The 12,724-nt window shown below is 56.4% G+C and overlaps 1 protein-coding gene across 1 annotated transcript; it reads right to left on the reverse strand.

Moving 5' to 3' along the window:
- Window positions 1-6,658: 6,658 nt before the first annotated feature.
- LOC144742264 (uncharacterized) lies at window positions 6,659-12,696 on the reverse strand. Its single transcript, XM_078624735.1, has 2 exons — window positions 11,524-12,696; window positions 6,659-7,709 (listed from the first exon to the last, which is right to left on the reverse strand). The coding sequence occupies exons 1-2, from the start codon at window positions 12,694-12,696 to the stop codon at window positions 7,695-7,697; spliced, it is 1,188 nt and encodes a 395-aa protein (XP_078480861.1). The 3' UTR covers window positions 6,659-7,694.
- Window positions 12,697-12,724: the final 28 nt, after the last annotated feature.

Below are 12,724 nucleotides of genomic sequence, written 5' to 3' on the forward strand. Positions count from 1 at the left end.
CTCAATCTGAGGCGCTCATTTGCCTTCTGACGGAGGTCAGAGTTTTGCATTGCAGCATCCCGTGCCTCGGTCAATTTGTCCAGATTAAATTTAACGTGGTCAGCCAGATTAGTTTTTCCCTGCGGCACGGGGATCTGCAACTGGGCACGAACAGGCGGGTCTGGTTCTCGGCCGTACATAAGGTAAAAGGGAGAAAACCCCGTAGCCGCATGGGGTGCCATCCGGTACGCCGCCAAGACCCCCTGAATTTGTAGGTCCCAATCCGTTTGCGAGTCCGAAACTTGTTGTGATAAACATGGACGAGATGGTGCGATGCAAACGTTCGACCATCCCGTCAGTTTGTGGGTGATATGGGGAGGTCCGAATTTTCTTTGTGCCCAGGAGATCGCAGACTTGTCTGAGTAGTTTACCCGGAAAAATTTCTGCCCCTGGTCGGTCCAGCAGCCTCTCCGGAGCACCTTGTCCAGGACATAACCCTGAACAAAGGCCTCCACGATGGCTGCTGCCGACTGGTTGGCCAAAGGCCAGGCCATTAGGCCAACGTGTAAAATACTCGACACCCGTCAACAAATATCTATTCCCTCTGGGGGTGGCGGGGAATGGTCCCAAAATGTCCAGAGCGACCAGCTCGTTTATCCTGGACACTTTGATCGATTGCAAGGGCGGGTTAGACTCCCGTGCCGGCGGTTTGCGTTGTGCACATTGAGGGCACGATCCCAACAAATCCCCCACATCCCTCGTCATGCCAGGCCAGTAAAAATCAAGTTGCAGCAAGGCGAGAGTCTTTTGGGTCCCCAGGTGTAGGAGGCGCTCATGAGCGGCCCATACCACCCTACCCCGCAACCCAGTAGGGACAACCAGCCGATGTCGACGTGACTTCCCGTCCCAATGCATTAGCAGACCTTGGCACATTTCCCATGCGTCGGAACCACCACTTTTTTCCCCCCGCCGCACCGCCAACGCGACGTCGCCACCCGAGGAAGGGAGACATCCTCCATCTGGAGGCGCCCCCATTCAATGACGGGCAACCCCAACAGGGAATCTTTGCCCTGCTGTTCGATCGAATTAGGAACCATTGCATCGTCGTCGTTGGCGGCCGACAAGACAGGTACCGATGTGTCCCCTGGAGGCCTGCAACGTCCAGACCCCAGGAGGCATGCACACTCGGAGGTGGTTGGCAAGCGTGACAGAGCGTCCGCGTTGGTGTGGCGAACGACCCTTACGGTAATGTGGATTTGGAAATCGTAATCCTGGAGGACCTCCAACCATCGGGACAATTGTCCCGATGGCTGTTGAACCCTCAGGGCGTACTGCAGTGCCGCATGATCTGTGCGGACGGTGAAATGCCGACCGTACAGATATGGGCGATACTGTTGGACGAAATGGACAATTGCCAACAGTTCCCTACGGGTGACACAATACCGTTGCTCCGCTGGAGACAACACCCGACTGCCGTACGCAACCACATGTTCCACGCCGTCAACCACCTGGGAGAGCACGCCCCCAATACCCGTGTTGCTCGCATCGGTGTCGAGCAAGAACGGTTTTGAAAAATCAGGGTAAATCAGGGGAGGAGCGTTTACCAAAGCATCCCGAAGGGAGCAAAAAGCAGCCTCCTCCTCCTGACCCCAGCAAAACCGAACCCCTTTAGATGTTAAAGCATGTAGGGGTTTGGCGATAGTCGCAAAATTAGCGACGAAGCGTCTATAATACGACGCAAACCCAATAAAACTCCTAACCTCTCCCACTGAGGTGGGAGTCGGCCAGGAGCTTACACACTGCGTTTTGGCGGGATCGGTAGAAATACCTGAGCGCCCCCACGATGTGCCCCAAATAACGCACCGACTCGCGTAACAAATGGCATTTTTGGGGCTTAAATTTCAAATTAGCAGCCCGCATCTTTAGGAAAACCGCCCGCAACCTCTGGAGATGTTCCTCAAAAGTTTTGCCAAAGACAATGACGTCATCCAAATAAATCAGGCACGACTCCCATTGCAATCCAGCCAAAACCAATTCCATCAACCGCTGGAAAGTTGCCGGCGCTGAGTGTAAGCCCATCGGCAACCGGTTGAATTGAAACAGGCCGTGCGGAGTACGGAAAGCAGTTTTAGGCTTTGAATCATCGTCCAGAGGAAGCTGCCAGAATCCCGAAAGTAAGTCCAATGTGGAGAAGAATCGCGCTCCCGCCAAGGCGTCAAGCGATTCGTCCATCCGTGGGAGCGGGTATGCGTCGGCAACCGTAATTTTATTAAGGCGCCGAAAGTCAACGCAAAACCGCAACGAACCGTCCTGCTTCTTAACCAGGACGATCGGCGCTCCCCAAGGGCTGTTGGAGGGAGAAATTATGTCGGCGGCTAGCATGTCATCAACAGCCGATTTGACATGGTCCTTTTCGGCGGGACTCAACCGAAAAGGATTTTGGCGTATTGGCGCGCTGTCACCCGTATCAATATGGTGACGCAGCAGATGAGTGCAGCCCAAATCGTATTTATCCCGACTGAAAACGTCGGAAAATTCCCTCAGTAGTGTCTTAAGACGTTGGCGCTCTAAATTTGACAGGTCCGTCGATCCCGCGCAAAGCGCCTCGAGCCACCCTTCATCGCTGTCTGAATGTGGTCGCGGTGCAGGGGCAGCGCCGACATGACTCGCGACGGGTTCCTCACAGGGCACCGGCGTTGCGTGAGCAAGCACGGTCCCCTGTGGGACCACCACCGTCTGCGAGCCCACATTGAGGACCGCGATGAAGGGTTCTCCATCCCCTCTCACTATGGTCTGGGCCGGGAGTAAATTAGGTCCACTGACCCCGGCCCTAGACGGTCCCAGCAAAACCCCTTGAGCCCCAATGCCCTTAGCGAAGGGCCGCCGAAGTCTCAAAGGAATTAACATTTGCGCCCCCGGAGGAACGCGCACCGTTCTATCTACGAACGCCGGCACCGTCGCGAACGCCGTCCGGCTCGTAGCGGGGGATGGCAAAAACGCCATGCGTCGGCCCGATGGGAGCTCAATGCATCCCTGGTCGATTAATATCCTAATCGGCATTTTGGCCAGGAAATCCGTCCCCAGCAGGCACGGAACCGCCAGCGAGGAGGAAACAAAAATCGGCCCAGATAATTTAATATCCCCGACACAAATTTGGGCTCGAATTTGTCCGATGATGCCAAGTGAACCCCCCGTTAGCAGCAAAGAATGGCACATTAACAGGCATCAAAGGACGGCTCTGGGCAGGGAGAATGTTATAAATCAACTCCGAAATAATGGTCGCCGATGCTCCTGTATCGACCAGGATGCGCACCTCGACCCCATCGATGTGACCCACAACGGCCGACGACCCCGATGACGCGGCTACAACCCGATGGGCCAACACGGACCACTGGCTGGGTTCAATGTGAGTACCCAGAGCGGTGCGTGTTGGTGCCCATGGTACGCGATATTTGCCCCCCCTTCGCTGCGGTGTTCGAGTGTGTGACGGGCGTGTGCGTGGGCCAAACATGAGGGGTGCCGCGACTCGGCCGGATTATGATGGTGGAGCTTGTGACGAGGGCCGGCGTCCCGTTGAGGTGTCGTTCCGCGCTGCCGAGGAGAGCGGCACCCCGAGGCGACGTGGCCCCGGATGCCGCAGTTATAACAGCGTGGAAGCGCTGGTGGCGACGATGGACGTTGTAGACGGCTTGAACCGGCCGGTCCTCCCGCGCTCCCGCTCCGTGCTGCCGTTGATGGTTGATGGCGCAAACCTCTTCCGCCGGGAGGGTGGCCGCAGCGACGGCGCGCCCGCTCGCCGCCTTGCTGGCCTTCCGTCGTTGAGAGGACAGGTTTGCGTGGAGGAGACGGGCCGCTTGGAGGGAGCACATCTCTGCATCGTCCTGTGCGACAATGACGATGTCTAAGTCGTCCGCCAGCAAAAGTATCTTCTCTGTCACCATGGCGTCGACACCCTCGTCATCCATTCGTGGAAAGGCCTCCTTCGCCAGTGCCAGGAGGCTTGTGCGGTACGCCAGGGGCGACTCCTTCGTCCCCCGCTGGCGATCGTAAAAGAGTTGGCGACAGTCCGATGGTGGACCATATACCGCCGACAGCACCTGCATCGCCTTCCGCAGCGTGGAGCGCCTCTCCTTTGAAGCCGATGTTAGAGTGGCGAGGGCGTCGCTGTCGAGAAGTGCTGGCAGCGCGCGGAGAGCCTCGGCGTCTGTCCACTGTGCCATCTCCTGGTGAGCGAGGAAGCGCCGCTGGAAGCCGCCCCAGTCGCCATCCTCGCCCACAAATTCCTTGAGTGGAGGTAGCCGCTGATGTAAGGCAGCGGCTGCAGAGGAAGAACGCACTCCCTCGTCCGCCTCACTCAACTCAGCGTCGGCACGAACCAGCGATGGCATCGCCGGTCGCACCCGTGGTGACGCGGCAGGCACTGTACTCCCGCCGTTGGACGCGATGCTTAGAGCAGCCACGCCCTCAAGAGCAGCTGCGGCGATGGCGGGAGTTTCAAAATGTTGCTCCGTTGAAATGGCGGGAAGGCGCTGTGGTCGTTGGCTGCTGTCGCCTCGTGGCGGTCCCGCAGCCCCCAGCCGCGTGATGTTGTCGAGCATGGCGGCTGCGGCGTACAGCAGCTCGGCCAGCTTCGCGTGCGCCTGCCTCAGCCCCTCCGTCGACGGCTCCCCTTCCTCCAGCTGCTGTGGCGTGGATGCACCCAGCCCCGGCTGCTCGATGGCATCTTCAGCCATCTCGGGCCCTCCGACTGCAGCGGTGTCCTCCGCCCCTGGTACTCCGACTCGAGTCGTCCGGCGTGTATCCATGTTCGTACTTTGTTTCACTTCTGACGCCAGATGTAGTAACGCTCACGACTCGTTCACACCGGAGTTGGAGGCACACTTGTTTATTTAACACCAACGTTGTGACATACACATTTGAGGGGGTATCGGCCCCCTCACCCGTCTATCTGAGGACACACCTCTCTAGCTAACCCTAGCCTGCCTCTGAGTCCTCCACTAATGGGCTAGGGGAGGCTATCTTGGCCCGACACTGGTCAGTCGGGCCCGGTACCCAGAGTCCAGACCAGCACTGGCTCTGGCTCTGGTACCACGCCACTGGCTCGAGCCTGCGCGGTCCTGATAAGGACGGCGTACCAGGGGGAGTCCAGGGCTCTATCTCAGACGTCTTCCGCCTCCTCTTCTTTAGCTAAACATCACTCCCGAGCCCTTCGATACAATCCCCTTTTATACCCAACCCCTCCCTGAGGGGTGGGGCCCCGGGGGATCATAACGACCGAATCGACCCCCCAGGGTGTCTGGCGCGGACGTCGCAGAGGGCACCTGCTTGTGCACACATGTAGCCCCGCCTACTGTGTTTGTTTACCATAGGCTGCCATGCATAACGGGCTCTCTCTCTAACACCCCTACAGTAGTAGTAGTAGTGGTAGTAGTAGTAGTGGTAGTAGTAGTAGTGGTGGTAGTAGTGGTAGTAGTAGTAGTAGTGGTAGTAGTAGTAGTAGTGGTAGTAGTAGTAGTAGTGGTAGTAGTAGTAGTGGTAGTAGTAGTGGTAGTAGTAGTAGTAGTGGTAGTAGTAGTAGTAGTGGTAGTAGTAGTGGTAGTAGTGGTAGTAGTAGTAGTAGTGGTAGTAGTAGTGGTAGTAGTAGTAGTAGTGGTAGTAGTAGTAGTGGTAGTAGTAGTAGTGGTGGTAGTAGTAGTGGTAGTGGTAGTAGTAGTAGTAGTGGTAGTAGTAGTAGTGGTAGTAGTAGTAGTGGTAGTAGTGGTAGTAGTAGTAGTAGTGGTAGTAGTAGTAGTGGTAGTAGTAGTGGTAGTAGTAGTAGTAGTGGTAGTAGTAGTAGTGGTAGTAGTAGTAGTGGTAGTAGTAGTAGTGGTAGTAGTAGTAGTAGTGGTAGTAGTAGTAGTAGTGGTAGTAGTAGTAGTGGTAGTAGTAGTAGTAGTGGTAGTAGTGGTAGTAGTAGTGGCAGTAGTAGTAGTGGTAGTGGTAGTAGTAGTGGCAGTAGTAGTAGTAGTAGTAGTGGTAGTAGTGGTAGTAGTAGTAGTAGTGGTAGTAGTAGTAGTGGTAGTAGTAGTAGTGGTAGTAGTGGTAGTAGTAGTGGTAGTAGTAGTAGTAGTGGTAGTAGTGGTAGTAGTAGTAGTGGTGGTAGTAGTAGTGGTAGTAGTAGTAGTAGTGGTAGTAGTGGTAGTAGTAGTAGTGGTAGTAGTAGTAGTAGTGGTAGTGGTAGTAGTAGTAGTAGTGGTAGTAGTAGTAGTGGTAGTAGTAGTAGTGGTAGTAGTAGTAGTGGTAGTAGTAGTAGTAGTGGTAGTAGTAGTAGTAGTGGTAGTAGTAGTAGTGGTAGTAGTAGTAGTAGTGGTAGTAGTGGTAGTAGTAGTGGCAGTAGTAGTAGTGGTAGTAGTAGTGGTAGTAGTAGTAGTAGTGGTAGTAGTGGTAGTAGTAGTAGTGGTAGTAGTAGTAGTAGTGGCAGTAGTAGTAGTGGTAGTAGTAGTAGTGGTAGTAGTGGTAGTAGTAGTGGTAGTAGTAGTAGTAGTGGTAGTAGTAGTGGTAGTAGTAGTAGTGGTAGTAGTAGTAGTAGTGGTAGTAGTGGTAGTGGTAGTAGTAGTAGTGGTAGTAGTAGTGGCAGTAGTAGTAGTGGTAGTAGTAGTGGTAGTAGTGTAGTAACGCTTATGACTCGTTCACACCGGAGTTGGAGGCACACTTGTTTATTTAACACCACACGTTGTGACATACACACTGAGGGGGTATCGGCCCCCTCACCCGTCTATCTGAGGACACACCTCTAGGCTAACCCTAGCCTGCCTCTGAGTCCTCCTCTAATGGGCTAGGGGAGGCTATCTTGGCCCGACACTGGTCAGTCGGGCCCGGTACCCAGAGTCCAGACCAGCACTGGCTCTGGCTCTGGTACCACGCCACTGGCTCGAGCCTGCGCGGTCCTGATAAGGACGGCGTGCCAGGGGGAGACCAGGGCTCTATCTAGGACGTCTTCCGTCTCCTCTTCTTAGCTAACACAACACTCCCGAGCCCCTCGATACATTCCCCTTTTATACCCAACCCCTCCCCGAGGGGTGGGGCCCCGGGGGATCATAATGACCGAATCGACCCCCCAGGGTGTCTGGCGCGGACGTCGCAGAGGGCACCTGCTCGTGCACACATGTAGCCCCGCCTACTGTGTTTGTTTACCATAGGCTGCCATGCATAACGGGCTCTCTGTAACAGCCCTACATCACTCCCCCCCACATAGCATGCAGCCGTCCCGGCTGCCAACATACAAAATTTTACAATAAAGGTGCCTTCACCCCCTGACGTGTGCCTCACTATTTTTGAACCATAACAGGAACCAGAACAAGACACAACAACAAGATGAGAAACAACCCGTCGCACCCCCCCGAATAAATACGAATTCCGTAAAAAAAACAGCTTATATACAACCAGCAGGGAACCCACCCCGCACACACAACAAACGGTGAACCCAACATATGTACATCCGAGGAGCGGGAAACACACCATCCACACAACAGCCAATAAACACAACAGCTATGTACACATTTTCCGGCCTCACAACAGTTTGCGCATTTTAGCGCGCGTCCTTGCAGCGGGCCCCTCACACGGGGTAACCCCGCGTGGCGGACCATCAGGTGGCGACTGTCCGTCTTGAGGTGAGCATTCCTCTGACTCCGCGTGACCCTCGGTATCCGCAGGAGGGGTGATCGGGCGTGAGCCCGTCACTCCTGATGCCCCTGAAGGTGGCACAGCCGGCAAGGCATTAGGTGAGAGCGACAGAGACGGACCCAGCAAGTCGGCCGACCCCCCACACGTTTGGCCACGCGCGTGTGAAGTGGGGTTGTGTACCGCAGCGAAGGGTTTTAATCTGGAGGGGTGCACGAACCATCGCCGCTTCCCCCACTTGATGCGCACGCACTGCGGACGTAACACCTCCACCACTTCCACAGGGCCCCGCCACGGCCGCACAAGTTTAGAGGAGGTTGCCAGTGGCACCTGGGGGCAGTGCAACCATGCCTTGTCCCCCGGCTTCCACTGCAGCATGTGCGCTCGACTCAATCTGAGGCGCTCATTTGCCTTCTGACGGAGGTCAGAGTTTTGCATTGCAGCATCCCGTGCCTCGGTCAATTTGTCCAGATTAAATTTAACGTGGTCAGCCAGATTAGTTTTTCCCTGCGGCACGGGGATCCGCAACTGGGCACGAACAGGCGGGTCTGGTTCTCGGCCGTACATGAGGTAAAAGGGAGAAAACCCCGTAGCCGCATGGGGTGCCATCCGGTACGCCGCCAAGACCCCCTGAATTTGTAGGTCCCAATCCGTTTGCGAGTCCGAAACTTGTTGTGATAACATGGACGAGATGGTGCGATGCAAACGTTCGACCATCCCGTCAGTTTGTGGGTGATATGGGGAGGTCCGAATTTTCTTTGTGCCCAGGAGATCGCAGACTTGTCTGAGTAGTTTACCGGAAAAATTTCTGCCCTGGTCGGTCAGCAGCCTCTCCGGAGCACCTTTGTCCAGGACATAACCCTGAACAAAGGCCTCCACGATGGCTGCTGCCGACTGGTTGGCCAAAGGCCAGGCCATAGGCCAGCGTGTAAAATACTCGACACCCGTCAACAAATATCTATTCCCTCTGGGGGTGGCGGGGAATGGTCCCAAAATGTCCAGAGCGACCAGCTCGTTTATCCTGGACACTTTGATCGATTGCAAGGGCGGGTTAGACTCCCGTGCCGGCGGTTTGCGTTGTGCACATTGAGGGCACGATCCCAACAAATCCCCCACATCCCTCGTCATGCCAGGCCAGTAAAAATCAAGTTGCAGCAAGGCGAGAGTCTTTTGGGTCCCCAGGTGTAGGAGGCGCTCATGAGCGGCCCATACCACCCTACCCCGCAACCCAGTAGGGACAACCAGCCGATGTCGACGTGACTTCCCGTCCCAATGCATTAGCAGACCTTGGCACATTTCCCATGCGTCGGAACCACCTCTTTTTCCCCCCGCCGCACTGCCAACGCGACGTCGCCACCCGAGGAGGGAGACATCCTCCATCTGGAGGCGCCCCCATTCAATGACGGGCAACCCCAACAGGGAATCTTTGCCCTGTTGTTCGATCGAATTAGGAACCATTGCATCGTCGTCGTTGGCGGCCGCCAAGACAGGTACCGATGTGTCCCCTGGAGGCCTGCAACGTCCAGACCCCAGGAGGCATGCACACTCGGAGGTGGTTGGCAAGCGTGACAGAGCGTCCGCGTTGGTGTGGCGAACGCCCTTACGGTATGTGGTTTGGAAATCGTAATCCTGGAGGACCTCCAACCATCGGGACAATTGTCCCGATGGCTGTTGAACCCTCAGGGCGTACTGCAGTGCCGCATGATCTGTGCGGACGGTGAAATGCCGACCGTACAGATATGGGCGATACTGTTGGACGAAATGGACAATTGCCAACAGTTCCCTACGGGTGACACAATACCGTTGCTCCGCTGGAGACAACACCCGACTGCCGTACGCAACCACATGTTCCACGCCGTCAACCACCTGGGAGAGCACGCCCCCAATACCCGTGTTGCTCGCATCGGTGTCGAGCAAGAACGGTTTTGAAAAATCAGGGTAAATCAGGGGAGGAGCGTTTACCAAAGCATCCCGAAGGGAGCAAAAAGCAGCCTCCTCCTCCTGACCCCAGCAAAACCGAACCCCTTTAGATGTTAAAGCATGTAGGGGTTTGGCGATAGTCGCAAAATTAGCGACGAAGCGTCTATAATACGACGCAAACCCAATAAAACTCCTAACCTCTCCCACTGAGGTGGGAGTCGGCCAGGAGCTTACACACTGCGTTTTGGCGGGATCGGTAGAAATACCTGAGCGCCCCACGATGTGCCCCAAATAACGCACCGACTCGCGTAACAAATGGCATTTTTGGGGCTTAAATTTCAAATTAGCAGCCCGCATCTTTAGGAAAACCGCCCGCAACCTCTGGAGATGTTCCTCAAAAGTTTTGCCAAAGACAATGACGTCATCCAAATAAATCAGGCACGACTCCCATTGCAATCCAGCCAAAACCAATTCCATCAACCGCTGGAAAGTTGCCGGCGCTGAGTGTAAGCCCATCGGCAACCGGTTGAATTGAAACAGGCCGTGCGGAGTACGGAAAGCAGTTTTAGGCTTTGAATCATCGTCCAGAGGAAGCTGCCAGAATCCCGAAAGTAAGTCCAATGTGGAGAAGAATCGCGCTCCCGCCAAGGCGTCAAGCGATTCGTCCATCCGTGGGAGCGGGTATGCGTCGGCAACCGTAATTTTATTAAGGCGCCGAAAGTCAACGCAAAACCGCAACGAACCGTCCTGCTTCTTAACCAGGACGATCGGCGCTCCCCAAGGGCTGTTGGAGGGAGAAATTATGTCGGCGGCTAGCATGTCATCAACAGCCGATTTGACATGGTCCTTTTCGGCGGGACTCAACCGAAAAGGATTTTGGCGTATTGGCGCGCTGTCACCCGTATCAATATGGTGACGCAGCAGATGAGTGCAGCCCAAATCGTATTTATCCCGACTGAAAACGTCGGAAAATTCCCTCAGTAGTGTCTTAAGACGTTGGCGCTCTAAATTTGACAGGTCCGTCGATCCCGCGCAAAGCGCCTCGAGCCACCCTTCATCGCTGTCTGAATGTGGTCGCGGTGCAGGGGCAGCGCCGACATGACTCGCGACGGGTTCCTCACAGGGCACCGGCGTTGCGTGAGCAAGCACGGTCCCCTGTGGGACCACCACCGTCTGCGAGCCCACATTGAGGACCGCGATGAAGGGTTCTCCATCCCCTCTCACTATGGTCTGGGCCGGGAGTAAATTAGGTCCACTGACCCCGGCCCTAGACGGTCCCAGCAAAACCCCTTGAGCCCCAATGCCCTTAGCGAAGGGCCGCCGAAGTCTCAAAGGAATTAACATTTGCGCCCCCGGAGGAACGCGCACCGTTCTATCTACGAACGCCGGCACCGTCGCGAACGCCGTCCGGCTCGTAGCGGGGGATGGCAAAAACGCCATGCGTCGGCCCGATGGGAGCTCAATGCATCCCTGGTCGATTAATATCCTAATCGGCATTTTGGCCAGGAAATCCGTCCCCAGCAGGCACGGAACCGCCAGCGAGGAGGAAACAAAAATCGGCCCAGATAATTTAATATCCCCGACACAAATTTGGGCTCGAATTTGTCCGATGATGCCAAGTGAACCCCCGTTAGCAGCAAAGAATGGCACATTAACAGGCATCAAAAGACGGCTCTGGGCAGGGAGAATGTTATAAATCAACTCCGAAATAATGGTCGCCGATGCTCCTGTATCGACCAAGATGCGAACCTCCACCCCATCGATGTGACCCACAACGGCCGACGACCCCGACGACGCGGCTACAACCCGATGGGCCAACACGGACCACTGGCTGGGTTCAATGTGAGTACCCAGAGCGGTGCGTGTTGGTGCCATGGTACGCGATATTGGCCCCCCCTTCGCTGCGGTGTTTAAGTGTGCGACGGGCGTGTGCGTGGGCCAAACGTGAGGGGTGCCGCGACTCGCCGGATTATGATGGTGGAGCTTGTGACGAGGGCCGGCGTCCCGTTGAGGTGTCGTCCCGCGCTGCCGAGGAGAGCGGCACCCCGAGGCGACGTGGCCCCGGATGCCGCAGTTGTAGCAGCGTGGAAGCGCTGGTGGCGACGATGGACGTTGTAGATGGCTTGAACCGGCCCGGTCCCCCCGCGCTCCCGCTCCGTGCTGCCGTCGATGGTTGATGGCGCAAACCTCTTCCGCCGGGAGGGTGGCCGCAGCGACGGCGCGCCCACTCGCCGCCTTGCTGGCCTTCCGTCGTTGAGAGGACAGGTTTGCGTGGAGGAGACGGGCCGCTTGGAGGGAGCACATTTCTGCATCGTCCTGTGCGACAATGACGATGTCTAAGTCGTCCGCCAGCAAAAGTATCTTTTCTGTCACCATGGCGTCGATCCCCTCGTCGTCCATTCGTGGAAAGGCTTCCTTTGCCAGCGCCAGGAGGCTTGTACGGTACGCCAGGGGCGACTCCTTCGTCCCCCGCTGGCGATCGTAAAAGAGTTGACGACAGTCCGATGGTGGCCCATACACAGCGGACAGCACTTGCATCGCCTCCCGCAGCGTGGAACGCCTCTCCTTCGTTGCCGATGTTAGTGTGGCGAGGGCGTCGCTGTCGAGGAGTGCTGGCAGTGCTCGGAGAGCCTCGGCGTCTGTCCACTGTGCCATCTCCTGGTGAGCGAGGAAGCGCCGCTGGAAGCCGCCCCAGTCGCCCTCCTCGCCCACAAATTCTTTGAGTGGCGGCAGTCGCTGATGTAAGGCAGCGGCTGCAGAGGACGATCGCGCTCCCTCGTCTCCCTCACTCGACTCAGCGTCGGCCCGAAGCAGCGATGGCATCGCCGGTCGCACCCGTGGTGACGCGGCAGGTACTGTACTCCCGCCGTTGGACGCGATGCTTAGAGCGGCCACGCCCTCAACAGCAGCTGCGGCGATGGCGGGAGTTTCAAAATGTTGCTCCGTTGAAATGGCGGGAAGGCGCTGTGGTCGTTGGCTGCTGTCGCCTCGTGGCGGTCCCGCAGCCCCCAGCCGTGTGATGTTATCGAGCATGGCGGCTGCGGCGTACAGCAGCTCGGCCAGCTTCGCGTGCGCCTGCCTCAGCCCCTCCGTCGACGGCTCCCCTTCCTCCAGCTGCTGTGGCGTGGATGCACCCATCCCCGGCTGCTCGATGGCATCTTCAGCC

The sequence above is a fragment of the Lampetra planeri genome, unplaced genomic scaffold (assembly GCF_965212315.1).
Source record: "Lampetra planeri unplaced genomic scaffold, kcLamPlan1.2.h2 scaffold_945, whole genome shotgun sequence".
Taxonomy (NCBI): Eukaryota; Metazoa; Chordata; class Hyperoartia; order Petromyzontiformes; family Petromyzontidae; genus Lampetra; species Lampetra planeri.

Excerpts from the sequence above, each read along its gene's own strand:
- LOC144742264 (XM_078624735.1), bottom strand. The coding sequence starts at position 12,696 with ATGGGTGCATCCACGCCACAGCAGCTGGAGGAAGGGGAGCCGTCGACG.